The 23,626-nt window shown below is 50.6% G+C and overlaps 2 protein-coding genes and 1 long non-coding RNA gene across 4 annotated transcripts in view; 2 read left to right on the top strand and 1 right to left on the bottom strand.

The window, feature by feature from the left end:
* Positions 1–23,626, top strand: part of LOC149913500 (uncharacterized) — a 207,287-nt gene that overhangs the window by 23,126 nt on the left and 160,535 nt on the right. The gene's annotated exons all lie outside the window — the stretch shown is intronic.
* LOC149913511 (annexin A4-like) lies at positions 5,330–9,844 on the bottom strand. Its single transcript, XM_090129463.1, has 4 exons — positions 9,744–9,844; positions 9,348–9,436; positions 5,986–6,042; positions 5,330–5,425 (listed from the first exon to the last, which is right to left on the bottom strand). The coding sequence occupies exons 1-4, from the start codon at positions 9,802–9,804 to the stop codon at positions 5,330–5,332; spliced, it is 303 nt and encodes a 100-aa protein (XP_089985589.1). The 5' UTR covers positions 9,805–9,844.
* Positions 16,567–22,577, top strand: LOC149913510 (zinc finger CCCH domain-containing protein 11A-like). Of its 2 annotated transcripts, XM_090129383.1 has the most exons (7): positions 16,567–19,730; positions 20,220–20,407; positions 20,662–20,785; positions 21,155–21,296; positions 21,548–21,634; positions 21,928–22,243; positions 22,501–22,577. In XM_090129383.1, the coding sequence occupies exons 2-6, from the start codon at positions 20,400–20,402 to the stop codon at positions 22,209–22,211; spliced, it is 645 nt and encodes a 214-aa protein (XP_089985509.1). In that variant the 5' UTR covers positions 16,567–19,730; positions 20,220–20,399; the 3' UTR covers positions 22,212–22,243; positions 22,501–22,577. The 2 variants fall into 2 exon arrangements, with proteins under 2 accessions (XP_089985509.1, XP_089985510.1); XM_090129384.1 differs by lacking the exon at positions 21,155–21,296.

The raw sequence follows: 23,626 nt of genomic DNA, 5'->3' as shown, positions 1-23,626 counted from the left end.
GCACGCCGCGTCTCCCGGAGTCCTCAGCACAATTTCCGACTCCTCCCGGTGCCGTTCTGAACAGTCCCAGCCCATCGTGCCCACCACGCAAGCAGGCTGCAGCCTCCCCACCCCCAGATTTACCTGTTCGGCCACGCCTCCTGCCCGCCCTCCCAGCCAATGGCAGCCATCGCTCAGCAAATGGCAGCGCACCCAGCCAATGAGAGCTTGCAGAGGCGGCGGGGTGAAGGCGCAGAGAGAACGGCCGCACCCTCTCCGTTTCCTCCCTTTGGGCGCCATGGACAAAATGGCAGCGCCGGTTGCCTCGTAACAGCGCTCGCGCCCACCGGGAAGCTCCAAATCCTGTTCGGGCCTAACTCAACCCCATAGTCCTCACTCTAATCCCTTACTTGGATGGATGCCCTAAGTGGGGATAAATCCAGCCCGAGAGCAAACCCTGCCCGGGGTGCGGCATTTCGGGTGCGGGACCCCGGCCCTGTGGCGGCCCCGCTGGGCCGGATCCCATTGGTCTGCAGTGCTGGGCAAAGGGGAAGAGGAAAAGAAAGGCATTTCCGGGTCCGCCTGCCTCATTGTGGGGTGCTGTGCCTCACAGTGTGGTGCTCGGCCCCAGCTGTGACCACCTTCTCCCTGATCTGCCTGGCAGAAAGCTCCTGCCCCCCGTTCAGAAGCGTTCCTCACCTCATTTCAAGGTGCCCCATAGCAACTTTTTGTACCCTGCTTCAAGATCTGCCACCCACACTGAGTCTCAGTGAGCTGTTCTGCCCCACAGCACGCTCCAGCAATGTTTCCTGCCCTGCCATGAAGAAGTCTCCTGCACCACAGAGGATCCCATGATCCACACCTCCCCTACCACTACATCCACATGCTGGACCTCAACAGCAATATCACTTGTGATACGGGTTGGTTTCTTTAGCAGTGGGGCACGTTAAAGTACAGTAGTTTAAGTACCAGTATATCAGTTTAGCAAAAGGAATACATACGTGATAGTTGTGAAACTTTCCATTTCAGCTTTAGTGGGTTAACAGCCTTGTTTTTCCTCAATAACTTTGCACTGGGGACATAATAGAATACTTTTATCTTCTACCTCAATGATTTTGCCCCGCGAGAAGTATTGGAGTCACAGAAGAATACTTTTATCTTTTGCCTCAAAATGTGCAAGGCCATTTTCTTCGGGTTCCACATACATTGTTTTTAAAAAGTGATTCACTGTGCAATGGAAACAATGGAAATGTTCCAAATTGGGGAAAAGTGGATGGAAGTGGATTAAAGGCTTCAACGATGAAGCTGATGGGGAAAAAAGGGGAAGAAGTAGGTGGGCACTCGACCACCCCAGATACCACTGAGCATGCCCAAAGGGACATTACCACATATCTATGGGACCTTGAAAAAGAATGAATATATATGCCAGTGTACTGCATATGTATGTCTTCACTGTTCAGATGTAGAACCTGAACTCTGAGAGAGTGCGCTTGCTTGTCAACTTGCCCGGTGCGCATCATGAGGAATAAAGGAATGCTGCTTTCTAACACCACACTGGAGTTAGAGAGTTTTCTTCCTGGATTTCAGATGACACTTACATGGAGCTCTTGATCTTCTTTTTTTTTCCCTTCTTGAAAATGGGGGATATGTTTCCCCTTTTCCAATCAGTGGGACCTTCACCAGACAGCCACAACCTTTCAAATATGATGGATAGCAACTTGGCAACTTTGTTCACTAGTTCCCTCAGAACCCAGGGATGGATCTTTTGAGTCCTATTGACTTATGCACCTTCAGGTCCTTTACAGGGTCTTGAACCCGATCTTCACTTACAGCAGGCAGATGTTCCTTCTCCAAGTTCTTATCATTGCTATCTGCAATTTGGGCAGTATGGCTAGAGCACTTGTCTGTTAAGAGTAAGGCAAAGGAAGACCTCAGTTTTTTGTTTTTTTGTTTTTTTTTTGCAAAGACAAAGCCAAGCACCTCAGCTTTCTCTGTATCCCTCGTGATAGGTCTCCAGTTTCAGAGAGGGCCCACATCTTCCCTGGCTTTCCTTTTATCACTGATACACCTGTAGAATTTCCTGTTCCCCTTTATGTCCCTGGCTAGATTTAATTCTGTCTGGGTTTTAGCTTTCCTAACCCAACCCTTGGCTGCTCAGACAGCTTCTTTGTAGCCCTCCCAGGTAACCCGTTCCTGTTTCTGCTCCCCATAGACTTTATTTTTGTAACAAAGTCAGTCTGGGAGCTCCTTGTTGATCCACAGAGGCCTTCTGGCATTCTTGCCTGCTTTTGTCTCTCTTGGGTTGCGCTGCTTCTGGGTTTGGAGGACATGGTCCTTGAATACCAACCAGCTTTCGTAGGACCCTCTTCCCTCCAAGGCCTTCTCCCATGTCACTCTACTAAGCAGTTCCCTGAAGAGGTCGAAGTTTGCTCTCCTGAGATCCAGAGTAGCAAGCCTGCTGCGTACCCTTTTTGATGCCCTAAAGATTTTGAACTCCACCATTTTGTGGTCACTGCAGTCAAGACTGCCCTTGAGCTTCATGCTGCCCAGAAACCCCTCCTGGTTGGTAAGGACAAGATCCAGCATAGCACCTTTCTTTGCAGGTTCCTGTACCGCTTAGAAGAGGGAGTTATCACTAACACATTCCAGGAACCCCTTCGATTGTTGATTCCCTGCTGTGTTGTCCTTCCCACAGATATCAGAGTGGTTTGAAATCCCTCTTGAGGACCATATTTTGTGAATGTGAAGCTATTCTTATCTGTGCATAGAGGACCTCATCCACTCAGTCTTCCTGGTCCAACAGCCTGTAGCATATCCCCACTACGATGTCTCTTTCCTCTGCTTTCCCTTTAGCCCTAACCTATACGCTCTCTGTCATCTCCTCATCCATCCCCAGGTGAAGCTCCATGGACTCCAGCTGGTTGTTGATGTAGAGGGCAATTCCCTTCTTCCATGCCTATCCTTCCTAAGAGTTTATACCCATCTATTCCTACATTTCAATCATGAGAGCCACCCCACCATGTCTCAGTGATGCCATTATATTATAGCCCTGTAGGCACGTGCACATCTGTGACTCTCGCTTGTTCCCCATGCTGTGTGTTAGTGTACAGGCATTTGAGTAAGGCTGATTTACCAGTAGAAGTTCCCTTATCCTGCACTTTAGGTGCTGTCTTCCTGGCATGTGATCCAGCTCCAGACTCGGGGCACCCATTACCGTCATCAGCCTCAGTGTGGGATGGGTTCTCTCCCTTGGTGATTCTTGTTTAAAACTCTCCTGACTAAATTGGAAAGCTTGTTCTGAAGATGATCTTACCCTCCCCACCCTCCCCCAGAAGACCAGAGTTCTCAAAGCTAGTTCCTTGACATAAATAGCAGACATGATACCACTCCCTTAACCATTTATTGGTCTTCCTCATTCTATCATGATGGAACCACAAAATCATTTTGGATGATTCTGGAAGGATTTCCTGGATTTGGAAGGGACATTAAAGAAAATTCCAAACCTCAGGCCATGTCTGGGACACCTTCCACTAGACCACATTACAAAAGTTACTTCTCACAGCCACTAGCCACTGTCTGCCGCTCCCTTTCCCCTCCCCAGTTCTGACAGTTCTGCTGAGCAGGCAGCAATGTGCTCCCCCAAAAGGATCTGCAGAGCCATAGTTTGAAAGCTTGAGTGCTGGCAGGGTGGCCATGGAGAGAACAGCTCCTTGAGAAGGAAGCAGGATGGTGGAGGTAGAGGTGATCTCTGTGTTGAGGGTTGGCCCTAGTGGGAATCTTGTGTTGACTTTTTTTGGGAACAGAGTGAATATATAATTGGGATGGGGTGCAATTACTGGCGCACAGACAGCTGCTGCCTTAACAGATGACGTGGAGACCCCTGCCCAAAGTCCACCTGGAGCTCCCAAAGGGCTCTGGCATCCTGAAAGTCTCCTGTGTTAGCAGGAAAGGACCTCTTGCCCTGGCATCTCCATACCTTTATTGAGGTCTCCCTACCCTCACTAAAAGCTTAGTGTAGGGCTAGGAGAGGTGTTGGTGGTGGGATAAGAGTCGGAGAATAAAAGATTTTAGAACTGAAATTTTCGGGTTTGGATTAATGTTTAAGGATTACAGGTTTTCTTTCAGGGTGAGAGATGAGGCAACCTCTCCTTCAATATAACTCACCTCTGTTGCTCTACTTCTTTCTTCTGCCAAGCTTCCCACAGCTTTTGTTTGGCCTCTCCTATACCACCCAAAATGTGTTACCTTGTTGTTCTCTGATGGCCTTTGTCCCCTCAGAGTATCTGTCTCTCTGCTATTGACAAGTCCATTCGTAAGACAGAAGTGACCTCTTGGCCTGGATGCACAAGGACGCAATATAGTGTAGGATGTCCCAGCACAGCCTGCTCCAACTCCCTGCACCACTTCAGGGGTATCCTTCCTCAGCTCATGCTGACATAAGGACCTCCAGATGTCCCTTCCAACCCCTTCATGATTTTGTGACACTGTGCTGAGCAAGAAGATGGTAGGTAGTAGGATAGAGAAGTGTAGTAGATAGATTAGTGCAGCGTCTGATGCACGGACTCAGATGTGAATGATCCAAATCCTTTATTACAAGTTCTCACATCACTTATATACCTTCACAAGTTTTCTTTTTCTAGCTTTCCCATCCACCCCTACAACTTTCCCATCCACCTCTACATGTCAACAGAACATTCTACAAAACATTCTTCAACTGTTCACGCAGGCACTTATCCAATCAGAGCCGTGAGATGTTCTTTCTTCTTTCAGAGGTGTCCTTTGTTCTCATGCTGTTAATCTAGCTCCACAGCTTCTGCTCTGAACAGTTTTTCTTGTATTCCACAGATTAGCAGGGTAAAACAGCCATGAAGTGCTGTTTTGTTCAGTGGAATGCTGTCAAAAGGCTGGTTTTTAGCTTGACATGACACCGTGCTGCAGTTTTGGGGTGGGGTCCTGGTTACAGTTTACGTGTCCCATCTTAGTGTTTGGGGTTGTTCCTGGTGATGTTTTTTGGATCGACCCATTGTTTGCCTTTTGGTGCATTTTGTGGTGCTGCTGGTATGCTTTTTTTAGATAGCTCTAGTGCACTTTTTGGGGTGCTGTTCTTGACTGGTCTTCGTGCAGTTTTTGGGTCTTAATGCAGTTTTTGGGGTCCCAGCGTAATGAGGTTGCAAGATCAGTAATTCCTGCAGCACTGTCAGCTAAATCAGGACCATCCACAAAAATAATTCATTCTCATTGTTAACAGTCTTGCTAATTGGCCTATCACAGCTATTACCATTTTCAAGACCTAGCACTTTGTGCTGCCAATCAGATTTCTTAGCTCCTCTGTCCCCTGCCCCAAGGGCAGTCACATTTCATGATCTCTGATTTGCATGCTGGAGCAGCAGCAAGTTGTACTTAGGTTTCTGAAGTCACTTTCAGTCTCAGGAGGGAATAAAACAGCCTGAATGGAATGGATGCAATGGAGCTCTCTCTAAGACACCTGTTGCCTCAGAAGAGTTCACATCTACTGAACAGCTACAGACCTCCTACAAAAGCATCACACACAAACAAGGAAGGAAAGAAAAGCCCAGGACACTGTGCAGGGGTCCTACATCTCAGTAGGTGATACCTGCTCCGTGTACAGAGGATGGACATAAACTGCACCTCATCTGTTCCCCATTTCTTCTCCCCCGCTTAGTACAGGCACTTAAAGACATTTTGGATGACAAAGTAAGGCTCATGGAAAAGACTGGGTGTACAGGAGATCTTTAATTCCTTGGAGCTAGAGCACTGCTGGCCCATACTTGTCTAGATCATGGATATTTTCCAACAAGCAGCAACCAGGCACGGCAACCCACAACCAAAATGTCACTGCCCCTGCCAAGTAACCAGCCTGTTTAGAGATCTCTCCTTAGAGACTCACAAACAAGACTAGAACCATCATCCCCATGTCACAGGTTGGCTTCTCTTCACCATGCATCACATGCACGAGAATAGATTGGGAAGCATATTACTACACACCTGAGCATCTTGCTGAGCAAGGGCATCATCCACATACATTTCTTCGTCTCTGTTTCCCTGCAAAGACACAAGGATAGAAGACTCAGTTCACCAGAGCATCTACTGGAAGCAACTCCTGAGAACTCCAAATCAGGAACAGCTGCTGGAAATGGATAATGGAGTCTTTCAAAGGGAACGCAGCTTACAAACTTACAAACAGTGAAACACAGCTCAGATGTGTTTTGGGCTTCTGAAATGAGCAGCAACCCATTTTACTGGGCTGTTTATCCGCTGGGATAAAAAGAAACAAGAAATCCTTTTACAAATATATCAACAGTAAGAGGAGGACTAAGGAGAATCTCCATTCCTTACTGGATGAGGCTGGGAATGTGACTACTGACGATAAGGAAAAGGCAGAGGTCCTGAATGCCTTCTTTACCTCTGTCTTTAAAGGTCAGACCAGTTATCCTCAGGATACTCCACTTTTTGACCTGTTAGTCTCGGCTGGGGAGCAGACTAAACCACCCACGATTCAGAAGGAAACAGTCAGAGACCTGCTACTCCAACTGGACTGTCACAAGTCCATGGGGCCGGATGAGATTCACCCGAGAGTGCTGAAGGAACTGGCGGAGGTGATAGCCAAGCCGCTTTCCATCATCTATCAGCACTCCTTGTTGACGGGTGAAGTACCAGAAGATTGGAGGCTTGCCAATGTGACTCCCATCTACAAGAAGGGCTGTAAGGAGGACCCGGGGAACTACAGGCCTGTTAGCCTGACCTCGGTGCCAGGGAAGGTTATGGAACAGATTGTCTTGAGGGAGATCACACAGCAAGTGCGGGACAACCGGGGGATCAGGCCTAGCCAGCATGGGTTCACAAAGGGTAGGTCCTGCTTGACCAACCTGATCTCCTTCTATGATCTAGTGACCCGCCTGGTAGATGAGAGAAAGGCTGCTGATGTAGTCTACCTAGACTTCAGCAAGGCCTTTGACACTGTCTCCCACAGTATTCTCCTGCAGAAAGTGGCAGTCCGTGGCTTGGACAGGTACACTCTTGGCTGGGTAAGGAACTGGCTGGAGCGCCGGGCCCAGAGAGTGGTGGTCAATGGAGCTAAATCCAGCTGGCGACCGGTCACGAGTGGTGTTCCCCAGGGGTCGGTGCTGGGGCCTGTCCTTTTCAATATCTTTATTGATGACCTGGATGAGGGCATTGAGTGCACCCTCAGTAAGTTTGGGGATGACGCCAAGTTGGCTGGAAGTGTTGATCTGCCTGGGGGTAGCGAGGCCCTACAGAGGGATCTGGACAGGCTGGATAGCTGGGCTGAAGCCAATGGGATGAGTCTCAACAAGACCAAATGCCGGATCCTTCACTTTGGCCACAGCAACCCCAGGCAACGCTACATGCTTGGGGCGGAGTGGCTAGAAGACTGTGTAGAGGAAATGGACCTGGGGGTGTTGGTTGACGCTCGGCTGAACATGAGCCAGCAGTGTGCCCGGGTGGCCAAGAAGGCCAATGGCATCCTGGCTTGTATCAGAAGTAGTGTGACCAGCAGGAGTAGGGAAGTAATTGTTCCCCTGCACTCAGCTCTGGTGAGGCCGCACCTTGAGTACTGTGTCCAGTTTTGGGCCCCTCACTGCAAGAAAGACATTGAGGCCCTGGAGCGGGTTCAAAGAAGGGCAACAAAGCTGGTGAGGGGTCTGGAGCACAGGCCTTATGAGGAGCAGCTGAGGGAGCTGGGATTGTTCAGTCTGGAAAAGAGGAGGCTCAGGGGAGACCTTATTGCTCTCTATAACTACCTGAAGGGAGGTTGTAGTGAGCTGGGGGTCGGCTTCTTCTCCCGTATAACCGGTGATAGGACTAGAGGGAATGGTTTCAAGCTGTGCCAGGGAAGATTCAGGCTGGATATTAGGTAATACTACTTCTCTGAAAGGGTGGTCAGACACTGGAATGGGCTGCCCAGGGAGGTGGTGGAGTCCCCTTCCCTGGAGGTGTTCAAGGAACGTTTGGATGTTGTGTTGAGGGATATGGTTTAGCGAGAACCATTGGTGATAGGTGGATGGTTGGACTGGATGATTTTATAGGTCTTTTCCAACCTTAGTGATTCTGTGATTCTGTTTAAAGAAGAGCCCACAGCACTCATGCACACCCAGAGTCAGAGTTCCCTCCCTGTAGAAGCTGGGTTTGAGGAGCAGGCCATGGGACACTCAGGGTGAGAAAAAGCTAGCCTGGAGCTCCTCACCACTGAGTGCAGAGCTGTGCCCACAGGAAGATTCACCCCCTTCTCCTCTTGGCTTAGCTCACCGTTGCAAGGGCCACGAGCACCCTTTGAAAGATCGAAGATGTGTCAGGTACGATGTCATCCTCAATGGAGCAGCCATATTCTAGCAAGAACACAGAGTATCCATTAGGAGCAGGGCCATCACCTAGGTGCTGCCCACAACATCTATCAGCCATAACCTAGCTAAGTACAGAACTATGCCCAGGGCTCTCAGCATCACCGCAGCACTCCTCGCCATCATAATTAGTGCTACAGCCTCCAATTAAGAAGGACAGACAGTAAGAAACTGACAAGAGAGCCATACAGACAGAATGTTCCTCCCCATTTTATTTACACCAATTCAGTTGCTGGTGAAATTCTAGTCTAGCTTCTCTCTAGACAAACAGCAACAGCTAAGTTGGCCAGTGTGTCACACCTAAAAGCTCCCCAGACTCCTTCCTCTTCACGCCTGCCTGCACACACACAAACTGACTGTCAGACAGTAGGATAAGGCCTGGCTTTTTGCACTACTTATGAAGCTTGTAGTTCTCATTAATGTGACAAATCTCTTCATTGGTGTGAGAAGCCAGAATTTCAATCAGGCAACCTTCATCTGTTCCTGCTCCCTAGGGAATCACCAAGCTACCAGCAACTGCTTGTGACATACAACCAGGTTTCTTTAAGAGTTAATAATAAATAAGAAGACATAAATAACAAAGCAGTAAGTCCTTGGCCAAAACTTAAGCAATACAAAAGGAAGATTCCCAAACCTTCACAGCCCTCTTTAGTTCATGCACGTCATACATGGTGATGGGAATCATCATCCCAATGAATCAGCCTCTCAAAATTCCCATTCAGCTCTGACTTCAAGTCATCAATCAAATCCTAGAAGGCCAAGAGAGGAGAATGAAGTTGGCAGAAGGTACGGCCTTCAAGGACAGAAGGAACTGAGCTGTTTACCACTTCTCTTCAGGCTCCAACCCTCCTTGCATCAACAACTGCTCTGAACTGAACAAAAACAAACTTTACCTTGGTCAGGTAAAGTCTCTGCTGAGCTTTCTCTTATAGAGATTGGGTCGTTTTTCACTTTTCACCCAAGTGACACACGTCTCTGAAGACCACCTACCTTGCCAATAGTGCTCTTATAGGTGATCAGAACTTGCTGACATTGGGAAACATTTAGTTCGGTCAAGACGTCAATGATGGCATCTTCATCTGCGCAAGAAACAAATGGAAGCTAGTCAAGCTGCTTGCACAAGAATCAAAAGTGCCACCTCCAGTCCCCTATGCAACCAATTCTCAACAACCCCAGGACTACATCTATGCACACAAAGCTGCCAGGACCCACACCACTAGAACAGCTGCATTTTGGAACATGAAGTTCTGTTTCCAATGATTTTTAGGGCAGTTGTGCAGTGGAGCAATGCAAGCAGCTACACTTCCCTCTAACAAACCACCAGAGCAGCCATTTCCGGTGCTGGGGAAAAAATAAAAGTTAACCCATGGAGGGAGATCAGCTTACCAAAGCCCTTTATGGCCTTCCTGAGTGCCTGCGCTTTTTGCTCAGCACTGAAACTTGACATCCCCTTGATTGTTGCCTAAGGTCACAAGAAAAGGATTTAGCAAAGGCTCGCACCAATGCACACACAGAATTGAACTAAAAAAAAAAAACCACCATACGTATAAGATGATAGTAAAACTTCACCCACACAAGTGGTGTGGTATCAGGTTTCCGTCTCATGCAGCAGTCTATTCTAGTGGGACTTCCCAAGCACATCAGAAAGAAGCCACAGGGGCACAACTACATGGAGAACATATCTCCATAGTGCTGCCCATGGTGTATCTGGTTTCCAGTGAAACAAAAGCTGGACCACCTGCCATCTGTGTTCAGGCCCACCAGGCCTTCTTCCTAGCAGTTCTCCATATAATCATAAAGCAGTGTGCTCCCATTATAGCCCTAGTCCTGATTTCTCTTGTAGCAGGCAAGGACCATTATTCTGCACCATTACTTTTGCTCTGCTTGGCACTGGTGAGGCTGCACCTGGAGAACAGTTCCAGGTCTGGGCTCCCCGTACAAGAGACAGCTGGACATACTGGAAAGAGTCCAATGGAAGGCTACCAAGACAGTGAAGGGACTGGAACATCTCTTCTACGACAAGAGGCTGAGAGAGAGGGGGCTGCTCAGCTGGAGAAAGGGAGCTCAGGGGGAACCCACTCATGACCATCAAACCCTGCAGGGAGGGGCAGAGAGGACAGAGCCAGGCTGCATCCAGTGGAGCCCAGTGCCAGGACCAGAGGTTGCCACCAAACATCAGGAGCACTCCTGTGCTGTGTAAATGCTGCAGCAGTGGCACAGGGACCCAGAAAGGTTGTGGTGTCTCCTCTTGGAGATCTCCAAATCCATCTGGATGTGGTCCTGGGCACCAGTTCTGGTGGCCCTGTTGGAGCAGGGGCTGGACCTGATGTACCCAAAGGTCCCTTCGCACATCAACCATCCTGTGTTTCCACAAGACACTACAGTGTGCTGTGATTGGCTCAAGATGGCCATTCACAAACAGGTTTCTCTTGCCTCCTGCTCAGGATCTCTGTGGAATCACACTGCCTTCTATGATCTATCTCTGTTCCAACAAGGTTCAACAGCGAAACAGTGCTGACCTTCATGGAGCCTGGGATTTGGAAAACAGGCACAGGAATAAATACTGGATGGGTGAAACCTTGTGGGTTGAACCAGGAGGGAGCAGTATGCCCAGAGAATTTATCTGGAAAAATACTTCCTCTGTGAGCTAACATTCTCTTGGAATTTTCATTATCTCTTGAGCAGGAAAAGCATACATACATGGGGCATTGTCCTCTATAGGAGGAAACAGAAAGAAGTTACAAATTTACCACTAATAAAAAGACAGACAGTGCTCTTCCTGCACTACTTACACTCCCTACGTTTATCTAATTGGAGAAAATTGGCACAGCATGGTACAGCAAACAAACACACTCACATTCAGGTCCACCAGCAGCTGGCAACTGCAATAAAAACCAGAGAGAGCATTAGTTTTCTAGCAAACAGTTACCAGAACTTGATGGTAATTTAATGGTGCTGATTAAGTCATTGCGACTGTAAAGCATGACGATAAGCACATGATTTCCCCATCTGAGACCAGTGCCTGAACAGCACTACAGAATGCACACAAACACACACTGCCCGCCTGCTTTGCACTGCACCAACAAGGGCTGCCTTGCAGCACGACAGCAGCTCTGCACAAGAGAGGGACGCACAAGCAGATAAAGGAACCAGTAGGTAAGAAATGCCTTTTCTATCCCTAGAGTGACAGCCTGGCTGAGGTTACAGGCAGAAGTAGACTGCTGCCCTCATGCTGCTGTCAGTGAGCCCAGCCCCTGTGTAGGAGCAGCAGTGCCTGTGTTCGCCCTGCACATGACTCTTACACATCTGGAACATCACGGCACTGCACTGCCCAGGCAAGCAAGGTCAGCATGACACTGCCACACAGCTGCTCCTCAGCGCTCCACTCGTTCTCTCCTTCATGGAAGCAGATCTCAGTGGACAAACTATGACCCAGGCATCAGAAAAAAAGTTTCCACTCTTCTTGAATCCTTGGCAGAAATGCAAGGCCAACCACTTTGTGCACTCATATTTCCTTTGGGCATCAAGTAGCGGCTTTGCATCTGATAGATGTTTTTCTGATGCAGTTTCACCATTCGGTTGCTGTGTAAGCGGAAGCAGGGCTATTAAACAAGCAGATCGCAGCACAGAAGAAAGGCTCCGAGGGCAGAAGGCTCCATGGCGACTCGTGCACGCTGCCCACGCAGTGCTGGGAGCGGGACGCGGCGCCATAAGGCACACCAGTGCCAGACGGCTGCGTGACGTTGTCAGAGCGCGCCGGCAGCACAGCGCCCCCTCGCGGAGGGAACGAGAGCCGCCTTACGTGCGACGGGGAGCCGCAGTGCCGTCCGTCTGTGCTGCGGCCGGGCTGACTGTGGCCGCCTCACGGCGCCTTCGTGCTGCCTCCGGTCACCGCCCCTCAGTCAGCTCCATCCCCTCCATCTCTGTTACAGCAGGAGAAACGCACACCTCCACACAGCTACAAACGTTTCCCGGTACCATCTGAGCAGCCTACAGCCGCACACTGCCCTCACCATCCCCATCTTCCCAGTCCCCAGTCCTGCCCTGTACTGGTGCTCTGCAATAAACAGCAATCCAACACACAGCATCCCATAGAATCACAGAATCACTCTGGTTGGAAAAGACCTTAAAGATAATTGAGTCAACTACGACCTGACTATACTACCGTAATTCTAACAACTCCCCTCTAAATCATGTCCCTGAGCACCAAATCCAGTTTTTAAACACATGACTCAACCACCTCCCTGGGGAGCCTATTCCTGCACTTAACAACCCTTTCTGTATAGAAGTTTGTCCTGATATCCAACCTAAACTTACCCCATGTCTGTGTGTTCTGTGGAACCCCACAGATGTGACAATGAGATCTGGCTTCTTGGGTGCTTCTCAAAGGAAACCAGTGCATGGTGCCAGGAATGGAGGAGGAAGCAGCTGATCCTGCCACTAATGCTGCCATTGTGTGTCCCTCCCCAGGACTCCCACACCTTCCTCTCCCCAGCACCGCTCAGCTCCTTGCAGGCTGCTGAGGCACTCACACTCCACAGCTGTCATCTTCCTCTTGTGCTGCCGGACCGCTCTCTGCAGGGCTGCGCTGAGTTCCTGCTGCTGCAGCCAGAACTGCAGCTCCTGTGGTGATGGATGGAGGATTTTTGTGCCGGCACCCACAGCCTGTGGTTCCCAGGCTCCTGGTGGCAGAGCAGGATACTCCCCTCCCTCCCATTACCTCTCAGCTCTTGCATCCTCCTATTATCTGCCTAAAGATACGAAGACCTTCCAGAGGGGTCTGGACAGGCTGATCGATGGCTGATGCCAATGGTATGAAGCTCAATAACAGCACATGCCGGGTCCCGCACTTTGGTCACAACAACCCCAGGCATCGCTGCAGGCTTGGGGCAGAGTGGCTGACAGGCTGCCTGAAGGAAAAGGATCCGGAGGTGTGGATCGACGCTCAGCTGAACACGAGCCAGCAGCGCGCCCAGCCGGCCAAGAAGCCCACTTGTACCGGCAGCAGCGCAGCCAGCAGCTGCAGCAGGTGATCACCCCGCGCTCAGCCCCGCCCCGCACAGCGCTGGCCTTGGGCCGGCACTGTTTGCCCCGGGCGGGAGGGTGGCGCCCATCGACGACCCTGAGAAGGCGATCCGCGTGGGGCTGAACTATCTGAACTTCCGCGACCGCCGCCAGCAGCAGGATGTCAAGGTGCCCGCGGAGCTGCTCATCTTCAGCGAGTTCCCCAGAGCCACCGCCGGGCCCCGCCACGCGCCCGGACACACCGCTCCCCCACCTGTGGGCAGCCACCAGCCCGCATTCCAGGAAGGCCCGCACGGAGCCTTTCCCCTCCTCTCCCCCCTCCCTGTCCTCTCCTTTATAAACTGCACGGTACTTTTATGGAAAACAATTAGTCAAATTGCTAACTAAAATAAACTCCTATTTTCGATAATTATGAGACATATTGTGAGTCCAGAAAGAAAATCCCTACTCCAGAGACACACAAAACCACAGAACATTTGTGCTGCTCTTTTAAAGAGGAGCATTTCCAAATGTGGGCACCAGAGACACACTTTGCATTCCTGCTGCTTTCTTGAGCCTATTTCCCTCTGCTTTCCACATAATTTCCCCCCAAGAGGTATGGACCGCCCTCAATACAAAGTACTCACATTTTGGCTATTGTATGTTGTGCTTTTTGACACCAAAACCTGCCTTCTCTTTGTGCTGGAATAATCTCTTTTTTATTAAAATTGGCTGTGTGATGGGGAATCATGGATGTTTCACCGTGTTATCATTTTCACACCCACAGCTGAGCAGCATAGAAATGGTTTCACTGCTGGATTCTGAGCCAGGGAGGGGATGCCTGTTGCCAAGTGGGAAGCAGAGACTGAACTGGGACAAGGTGCCATCCCAGTGTCACAGCTCATCTACACTCAGTGTATTGACTCCAAGTGCTCTCCAGTGTAGGAAATATCCAAATAATTTTCTAGGACGGTATCTCTGATAAAGCAGATTTTATTTGCAATTGCAATGGCGGGCCTCCTGCAAGCAGGAGAACCCACAGAAAACAGTTACATCTTTTATTCCCTATTCCCCGACGCTTCTCTCTTACTCCCCTGGTTCCTCATTGGCTGAATACTTCAGGTTCACAATCTTCTCGATGCTTCACTAAACATGAAAACACTGGACAAACATAAATTTTTGCTGCCTAAGCGTAAATCTGTAGTTAATTAACTTATTCCACACCTGATCATTATTTTGCAGATATATGCTTGTCCTTCTTTATACAAAGATAAGCTTGGGAGAGAGGCAGGGAAGTATCCTGGTGCCTGCCTTCACACCCCAACCTTCTCATGGAGTGAGACAATTCGGCCTTGTGTAGAGGCCCTAACTTCTTTGATGTTTGCTAAATCTGTCTTTCTTTTGCTAAGAGTTTCTTATCGTAACAGAACAGCTCTACAGTATGTTTTCTAATCCTTAGCACACTATACTCACATTGTTTGAAACATTTAACAACTATTACAGTTTTGCAAGAAAGAATTAATCACATAATTCAGTAATAATGTTTCTAAAACATGCCGCTAACATATACAGTATTTTACTTCTTAGATCAAGTATTTCTAAGGATAAGTTACAGAATACAAATGCATTATGTTCTACTTCTTCAAACCAATTGCTACTTTTTAATATCAAATGCAGAAACAACATTCCATTCCCACACCAGTTCCCAGGAATGCATTGCTTTGTGCGATATTAAGAGCAGGGACATTGCGGGCTTAAATGTGGCCTTCCTCTCTGGGCCATTTCCTATTACCTCCTGGTCAAAGAGAAATATGCAGCCCCAGAGGACTTGGCCTAGCTGAACATGACTGAGACCCAAATTTTCTGTGGATTGACCAAGACTCTGCAGAAAACCCTATAGTTTCCTCCCCTTTGCTCTCTCACCCTCCCTAAACATGTCTGGTGACAGCTGAACTTTCCCAGGCTCTGGGCCAACTCTGTAGCAGACTCCCATCCCACATTTTTGCTTTAAGTCAGGTGTCCTTTCTCCTACTCATCTTGTGGCAGCCACAGCACTGAGTGCAGGAAAAGGCCCTCCAGGAGCAGATGGGGCTGTGCTGTGGACCAAGTGCAGGGCTCAGCACTTGGGTCAAAGCCTCAGAAAATCATGTTTTAAGAAACACAACAAAAAACTCTCCCCATCATGGGAGAGGAAGGGATGCAGGGAAACGAACCACACTCCTCTAATTAGATCCACATCTCATGCCCATGTGGACTCAGAACTGGGAACAGAAGGCTGCTCTGCTGCTCTGCTGCCTCAGTGATGGTGCAGTGGTTGGTGGGCACCACTGCGGCCATGCTGCTCCAGCTGACATTCTCTATCCTTCTAAATAGGAGCAGTTTGTGTGTAAGAGACTATTTTCACTGCACCTGAACTCATTCATCTCTCCCGAACTAACAGCAGAGGCATAAAGAAACACGCTTCATCTCGCACTGCCGTGCACCACCAGTGAGCGCTTTCCTCGTGGCATGGATGCAGCCCGTGCTCGCCGCTCTCTAGGAAGGCCCGCACGGCGCGGGCGCGGGCGCGGGCGCGGGCGCGGGCGCGGGCGCGGGCGCGGGCGCGGGCGCGGGCGCGGGCGCGGGCGCGGGCGCGGGCGCGCTGAGGTCCACCACGTCCCCGCCCTCGTCCTCCTGCAGCCCCAGCCGAGGCCCGGCCGCCCCGGGGTCCTCGAAGCAGAGCGGGTGCACGGCGCGGGGCAGTGCCGCGGGCAGCCGGGCCGGGGCCACGCGGCACGCGCGCGGTGATGACGCAATGACGGCGCGACGGGGGTTGGAAAGGACCCCGCGCGAGCACCCCCCCCCCCCCCGTTCCGCCTCCCGACCAATGGGAGCGCGGAGGAGGCGGGGCCGAGCGCCGGCTCTCCGCCAATGGTGGTCGTGGCCGCGGGGCTCCGCGATGGCGCTGGCGCGGCGCCACGGCAGAGCAGTGGGGCTCCGTGCGGGGCAAAGCGGTGCTCCGCCGCCCGCCGCCCCACTGCCGCCCGCCCCGTGCCTCGGGGACGCCGGGCCGTCAGGGGAAGGCGGCGCGGGGCACCGTCGCCGGCCCCGTCCGGCCCCCGTCGGAACCGAGCCGTTCTACGGAGTCATCGTTGCGGCGAGGCGCCGCCGAGCTGCGAGAAACGGTGGCTGACCGCGAGCGGCGGGACCCGGCCGGCGTCCGGGAGCTGCTCCTGGCTGAGCCGGGCCGCCCCGAAAGAGAGGGAGCGATCCCACGGATCGAGACGCGTTCGAACCCGGCACGGAGTTAGCAAGAGCGTTCGGTTCTCGCTCGGCTCGATTAATCGGGGCGCTGTGCTGAGCTGCTGCCCCGCAGCTGCAGTCCCCAAGTGCTGTTTTCCATCGGTCTGTCTGTCCCCGTGCGGAGCTCCCGGAGCTGCGTGAAGCCGACGTGGAGCCGTCTCCCCCCAAATCCCCTCCCCTCCTCAGCACTGTGTGGGAAACGGCTGGGGTGGGAATTCTGGGAGAGCTGGTGCAGCTCAGCCTGCAGAAGAGGAGGTTCAGGGCGATCCTAGGCACAGCCATCAGTCCCTGCAAGGAGGTGCAGAGAGGAAACATCCGCTCCCCCGAGCACCGTGTATGGCTATGAGAATGATGGAGGTTGTATTAAATGTAGAACATGCACCTGAACTTAAGATTACTGTGACACAGGGATGACATTTTCATATCTCCTTTCTATATCCTTTCAGCAGTTGGGTTAAAGCCTCCTGAGATCATATGAATGGTAAATCTCGCTTGTCAAACCTGATGTCATTCTATGTCCAGGTGACCCGCTTAGTGGGTGAAGGTGAGGCTGTTGATGTGGTCTGCCTGGACTTCAGTAATGCCTTTGATGCTGTCCTTCACAACATTCTTGTGGAGAAGCTGGCTGCCCATGGTTTGGATGGGCATACGCTCTGCTGGTTGAAACACTGGCTGGATGGCCAGGCCCAAAGAGCTCTGGTCAATGGAGTTAAATCCAGTTGGCAGCTGGTCACGAGTGGTGCCCCCCAGGGCTTGGTACTGGGGTCACTTCTATTTAACATATTTATTAATGATCTTGATGAAGGGATTGAGTGCACCCTCAGTAAGTTTGCAGATGACACCAAGTTGTGAGGGAGTGTTCATCTGCTGGAGGGGGGAAAGGCACTGCAGAGGAACCTGGACAGACTGGATCAATGGCAAACTGTATGAGTTTCAATAGGGCTGAGTGTTGGGTTCTGGGGGCTGGTCTCTTCTTGCTTGTGACAGGATAAGGGGAAATGGCCTCAAGTTGTGCCAGGAGAGTTTAGGTTGGATATCAGGAAAAACGTCTGTACAGAGACGGTGGTTAAGCACTGGAACTTAGAGAGAAGGAAGTGGTGCGGGACCACGTCAAGGGCCTTGCATGAGTCCAGGGAGATGACATCAGTTGCCCTCCTGTTGTCCATCAGTATCAACACTGCACCACAAAAGGCCACCAGATGGTGGTGCCTTGGTGCAGCTGTGCTGGCTGTCCTGGATCACTTCTTCATCTCTCAGCTGCCTTCACAACTCTTCTGGGAAGATCTGCTCCATGATCTCAAATACTTAGGAGGTCGCCATGACTTATGCACTAAGCAAGTGTAGCATGGAAACTTCTTACTCTGAAGAGAAGCCAATGTGAATGTGTTCTGGAAGAATTAAGCAGAATGTGATACAGCCAGCAGAGTTAAGAAATAGCTGTAAAGCAGGATAACAAAGATTTAAAGATGTTTACAAATGTGGTAGAGATTGCTGTCTACAACCAAGCACACACGGCTGAGCACACTCTCTTGTCTCTATCCCAATTCTAGAAATACCCAGAGCTCAGTATTCTCTTGCTTTCATTTACTTACATGAACCATTTTAAAATGCATGTTGTTATAGGCTGGAACAGGCTCTAGTGCCTAAAGCCACAGCTTGAGAGGCCAACACCAGCCCTGGGGCCTAAAAACACAGCCAGAGAGACCAGCATGGGCCCCAGGATCTGAAGCCACAGCCAGTGAGGCCAGCACAGGCTCTGGGGTGAAAAGACACAGCCACAGCTTGAGAGGCTGGCACCGGCCCCAGGGCCTAAAGCCACAGCCTGAGAAGCTGGAACAGTCCTGGGGCCTAAAGCCACAGAGAGGCCGGCACCAGCCCTGAGGCCTGAAGCCACATCCACAGCCAGACAGGCTGGCATTGGCCCTGTGGCCTAAAACCAAAGCCTGAGAGGCCGGCACTGGCCCCGAGGCCTGAAGCCACAGTGCGAGAGGCCAGCACCAGCTTCAGGCCCAAATCCACAGCCACTGCCTGAGAGGTTGGCACAGACCCCAAGGACTGAAGCCACAGCCAGAGAGGCCAGCACCAGCCATGGGCTGTAAAGCCACAGTTACAGCCACAGAGGCCGGCACCAGCCCTGGGACTTAAAGCTACATCCACAGCCAGATAGGCTGGCACCGGCCATGGGGTCTAAAGCCACAGACAGAGAGCCCAGCACCAACCCCAGGGCCTAAAGCCACAGCCAGGGATGCTGACACTGGCCATGGGGCTTAAAGCTACAGCCACAGCCAGACAGGCCAGCACCAGCCCTAGGGGCTAAAGCCACAGCCTGGAAAGGCTGAAAACAGTCCAAGGACTTAAGGCCACAGCCACAGCCAGAGAGGCCAGCAATGGCCCCGGAGCCCAAACCCACAGACAGACAGACCAGCGTCAGCCCTGGGGCCTAAAGCCACATCTATAGCCAGAAAAGCTGGCACCAGCCCTGGGGACCAAAGACACAACCCAAGAGGCTGGAACAGTGCAGGGACTTAAAGCCACAGCCAAAGCCAGTGAGGCCAGCACTGGCCCAAGGGTCTAAAGCCACAGTCCAAGAGGCTGACACCGGCCCCAGGACCGGAAGCCACAGTCAGAGGCCAGCACTGGCCCTGGTGCATACAGATGTGCATTCCTATTGCTTCCTACTAGTTCCCCTGGGACTCCATTGACCACTATGAGGCCATATTGGTCTTTTCTGGTTTTTATTGGGCTGCACAAGAGTCATCTTCACTTCTCTGTTATTTTATTTCAAATTACCCCATTGGGTGACCATGGTGTTAGTTTCCTAAAATTTGGATCTGGGAGGCATCCATTTCCTTCACTTATGATGGAAGCACAGAAGCAACTTGGGCACTCACTGAGGTCACAGTCGTTGCTGAGGTGGGAGCGTTTGTGCCACAGCTGGCAAGCAGAGCTGGTGCTCTGGTGAGTGTGCTGCATGCAGAGACTGAGCTGTGAACCTTCTTTGAGAGAGATCACCCTGTGAGGGCCTGTTGGAAGCACTGCTGCAGTGTGCGCGTGAACTGGGCACAGCTCAGGCTGAGCAGTGACCAGGTGAGCTGGGTTTGGTGCTGGGTGGTTGTCGGGAGGTCTCTCAGCAGAAAAGCTGGGCTGAGAAGGGGTTTCCAGCTCTGGCAGTGCCCCTCAGCATGGCTGTTTCCAGGAGAAATGGGTTCTTGTTGAGAGTCCATCCCATGTTTCGGTGAGGATGATGAAATGTCATTTCTTCCCTGGAAAATTGCTGCCAGGCCCCCACCTTCATGTCAGACATTAAAAAGGAAGGAGAGCACAGGCTTCATAGAGTGCAACTTGTGCCTCACTGCCCCACAGATGGCTGGGTGCAGAGCTACTGAGGAAATGGAGAAGAGCACTTGCTGACACAAGCCATGGCAGTCAGACACAAGCTGGAGCTAGCATTGGGTAGCTCTTGCAGCCAGCTGATTTTCAGACATTGCCCTCCTCAAAAGACTACATTGCATGGCAGAAGAAAACTGGGAAAATGCTTCTTCCTCATGATTTTTCACTTGTTGATACTTTCTGCAGAGTTCCTGTCCAAAAGGAGATTTTGGGGATCAAGACAGTCTTAGGAAGAGTGAAGTCAGCTCTTTCCAGGAGGAGGAGGAGTTCCTGTGGAGAGAGCCTTCTGAACTTGGGCTTCCTCTGAGACTTCAGTGGTCATGTCTCAGCAAGAAGACGACCATGGCTCCAATTCCTGCTCTATGAATGGAAAGGTATGGCCGGGTGTCTTTTGCTGGTTTTTCTTCCTTGTTTTCAAGGGGAAGAGGTGGAGCAAGGGGAGACCTACTGGTCCTTTGTGAGCTCAATAACCGGTTGGGTTCTGCATTCACTGCTGACAGCCCTGGGCATGGCACAGGCTGTATTTTCCCTGAGTGATAAATGTCCTTCTATCTCTGGCACGATCTAGAACCACTCTACAAACCTTGGCTGCCCGTTTCCTCCAACGTTTCTTCTTTTCTCTCTTCAGAAGCAGCGCGACGTGGCTCCCTGTGTTTGGGAGCAGCAGCCAGCAGGCTGCCAGAGATCCAATAGCACCTTGCAGCGTGCAAAGGGACTCCATAGGGATGAACCGTTCTTACCACCATGCAAAAGTGAGTCACTTCAGTCCTCTGTCATGAAGTATGGAGGAATGCATTTTAAGTATTCTGAGTGGGAGCAGTGCTGTAGAGATGTCAAGTAACCATTGTGGAGCATTAGGGAAGCTGACAGTGACAGCTGATGGCAACAGTGAGACAGAAGTGGTGGTGCCCAGAGCTGTGTGAATTCCCCTTAGGGACAAAAAATCTGTCTCGACTATTGCAGCTGATGGCGTTTTGTTTGCTGATGCAGCTTTGCTCTGCAGAATGCAGAACTGTCAGGTAGATTGGGGTTCCTTTGCTGCTATCTGAGCAGGAATGAGAGCAGTAATGCTTTCTGTAAGTGCATTGCAGTTTAAACATCAATTTCTGTTTTGGTTGTAGGACAGCATCTTTTGGTTTTTGGGGGTTGGGCATGAGCTAAGAGAACAATGTGAAACCAACACTCGATCTGTTGTTGAAGGGATGGAGCCTGTGCGTCCAAGGGATGGTGCAGGGCAAGGGGGGAAATGGAAAGCCTCCACAGGTAAGAAGCTCTTGTGAGCTGTGGTGTGGGTACCTGCCTCTAAATAGGGCTGCATGAGGGTGTGTGTGTGATGGAGGAGAGAGGAAACAGCATAGCAGTTCTGTGCTGGTTGCAGAAAAGGCACACCGTTGTAGCAGCAGAAGGGCAAATTGAAGAAACTACGCTTGAGGACCAGAAGTTTGTGGTTGGCTGTGCTAGAATGTTCCTCTGAAGAGATGCTCTTCATGTCTTTCTTGTTTCCTTTCTGTCAGAAGCTGATGCAAGCAGCCTTCCAGCAAAGCGCAGCCTTGCAGAAGGGCAAGGCAGAAGCACCAAGTGTGGCACAGCACCAAAGAGAGGTACAGACACACAGCAGGCGTCTGGATTTGGTGCATTGTCTTTCTAGCTAGGCTTTCTGTTCTTTCTGGGACTGATGTTGTTGTGTGTTGCTTGGGGTCTTAATCCCTGGGATTTACAGTTACCTTTCCTGTCCTGTTTTGTAATCTGAACCCAACGTTCACCCAAGATCCTAAAATTCCTTACTGTGAACACTCGAGATGAGAGTTCCTAGTACTGTGGCCCATTTTGCAGACTGAAAGTAGCCTTGGACTCTCTTTAAATCTTGTTGCTTCTCCTTTCTTGATTCTAACAGGGAGAGGTGCTGAGCCAAATGGAAGGATCTATGCAAAAGCAATGCAGGAAGTCCTTTATGAGAGAGCTTGTCTCCAGTCTGGAGGGCTTCCTATAGCAGCAGGTCCCAGCTCAGGGGGAAGACCTTCCCCTGCTGTGTGCCCCTGCTCTGTCTCCAAGACCCTGGCTGGATGTAAATGCAAGGGCTTGGAAGAAGAGAATCAGACAGCAGTGCAGTTGCCTGCTAGCAAGAGAGCGAGGGGTCAGAGCAGAGATAGCATGTTGGCTCCAGCAGCACACCCTTGAGCCTGCTGCAGGACACAGCTTCAAGCTAAGAGGTAAGAAGGTGCTGTGGTACCTGCCCTGGTAGGTGCTGCCCTAATCAAGCACTTTGAGTTTGCTTAGGGTTTGCTTTTTCCTTCTCTGTAGAGGGGAAAAGAGTTGAAGGCTACCAAGTCCAAGGGCAAGGACATGTCAGAATGTGTAACCCCGTCTCTTTCCATTAACTCCATGATGGTCTTCCATATGTCCCCCTGGAAATGTCATTCGCTGAGAAGCTTCCTGGTCAAATTTCATTTTTATTCTTGCTTTATAGCAAGAAGACAATGACAAAAAGAGAGGAGAAGGGAATTGATGAAGGCTTCCCTCAGAGCTGCCGCTACACATGCAGAGGTGAGTTCTTCTTGAGCACAGGCACGGCTCTTGTTCTCAGTGCCTCTGTCTGGCAGACATGAAAGATATTGCAATGTCCTGAGGGAAATGATGCAACAGAAAAACACCCAGCTGTGCATTTGTGGAAATCACACTGTCAGTGAGAGCTGCCTAGGGGAGCTTGGATGCCTTCCTCTGGTTTGAGAAGGACGTGGTTGGTAATGGATGGAGGGTTTTGCTGTGATAAAGAAGCTTGCCATGTCAGGCATTAGGACCTTTGAAACTGCGAGCCCACAGCAGAGCATGAATCTTACCATAAGCAATGTGTTATGGGAAGTAATGTCAGTGACCTCAATTGCAGGAACGTGCTGTTCTGCATGGGGCCATTCTGGAAGTTTACTGATCAGACTTTCTTAATGAGATCTCCATTGGTTGTTTCTGTCCTATTTTTACATTTGCTCTGTTTCTTTGCAGTCCTCCGCAATTAACAGCCTTGTGGAGATGATGCAGAAGCTGCAGCTGAAGGAGTAAGAGGAGGAGCATCAGAAGGCAGCAGCTACAGTGTGCAGTGTTACAGGGCAGCACTGTGAGTGCTGCCCAACTTGACACTATGTCTTTTGTGGCTGCACTCAATCAATAAATAATCACAATTACGGATTCACAAAGAGCGCACAGCCCGATTTGTCCAGCAGCATTCCATGAGCTGCTGCATGACTTTTTGATGTACTCACACACACACCTGTGCAATCACACACACATGCGTGCACATCCTTGCACACCTGTGTGCACACACTATCCATATGAACGCAGATGTATGCAAAATCACAAAGCCTTGTGCAAAGACCTCGGTGCACATACCCATGTTCATGCACATACATATGTACATGCACATGTGTGGAAACCCATTGCTTTGCACACTCATGTGAATGAATACATGAGCATAGATCCAGCCTTGCAATCATGTGCACACACACACTTTTGTAACCTCATCCTTCTGTCTAGCCATGTGCACGGGCACCCATGTGCACCATCCAACCCCCTTTGCATACCTACATGCTCACACAATCTTG

This window comes from Phasianus colchicus, chromosome 36 (assembly GCF_987193195.1).
Source record: "Phasianus colchicus chromosome 36, bPhaCol1.hap1.1, whole genome shotgun sequence".
In the NCBI taxonomy this organism is placed as follows: Eukaryota; Metazoa; Chordata; class Aves; order Galliformes; family Phasianidae; genus Phasianus; species Phasianus colchicus.
The sequence above is the reverse complement of the archived record's forward strand: the minus strand, read 5'-3'. Positions and strand labels throughout refer to the sequence as shown.

What these genes read in the sequence shown, in the direction of transcription:
- LOC149913511 (XM_090129463.1), bottom strand. Translation starts at nt 9,804, where the DNA reads ATGTCAAGTTTCAGTGCTGAGCAAAAAGCGCAGGCACTCAGGAAGGCC. An exon ending in ATAAGAGCACTATTGGCAAG is followed by an intron (nt 6,043 to 9,347) that starts GTAGGTGGTCTT and finishes GTGTCTTTGCAG; the next exon opens with GGAAACAGAGACGAAGAAAT. An exon ending in TTGCTCAGCAAGATGCTCAG is followed by an intron (nt 5,426 to 5,985) that starts GTGTGTAGTAAT and finishes CATTCCATTCAG; the next exon opens with GCTGTTTTATTCCCTCCTGA.
- LOC149913510 (XM_090129383.1), top strand. An exon ending in GTTCTTACCACCATGCAAAA is followed by an intron (nt 20,786 to 21,154) that starts GTGAGTCACTTC and finishes TTTTGGTTGTAG; the next exon opens with GACAGCATCTTTTGGTTTTT. An exon ending in TGGCACAGCACCAAAGAGAG is followed by an intron (nt 21,635 to 21,927) that starts GTACAGACACAC and finishes TGATTCTAACAG; the next exon opens with GGAGAGGTGCTGAGCCAAAT.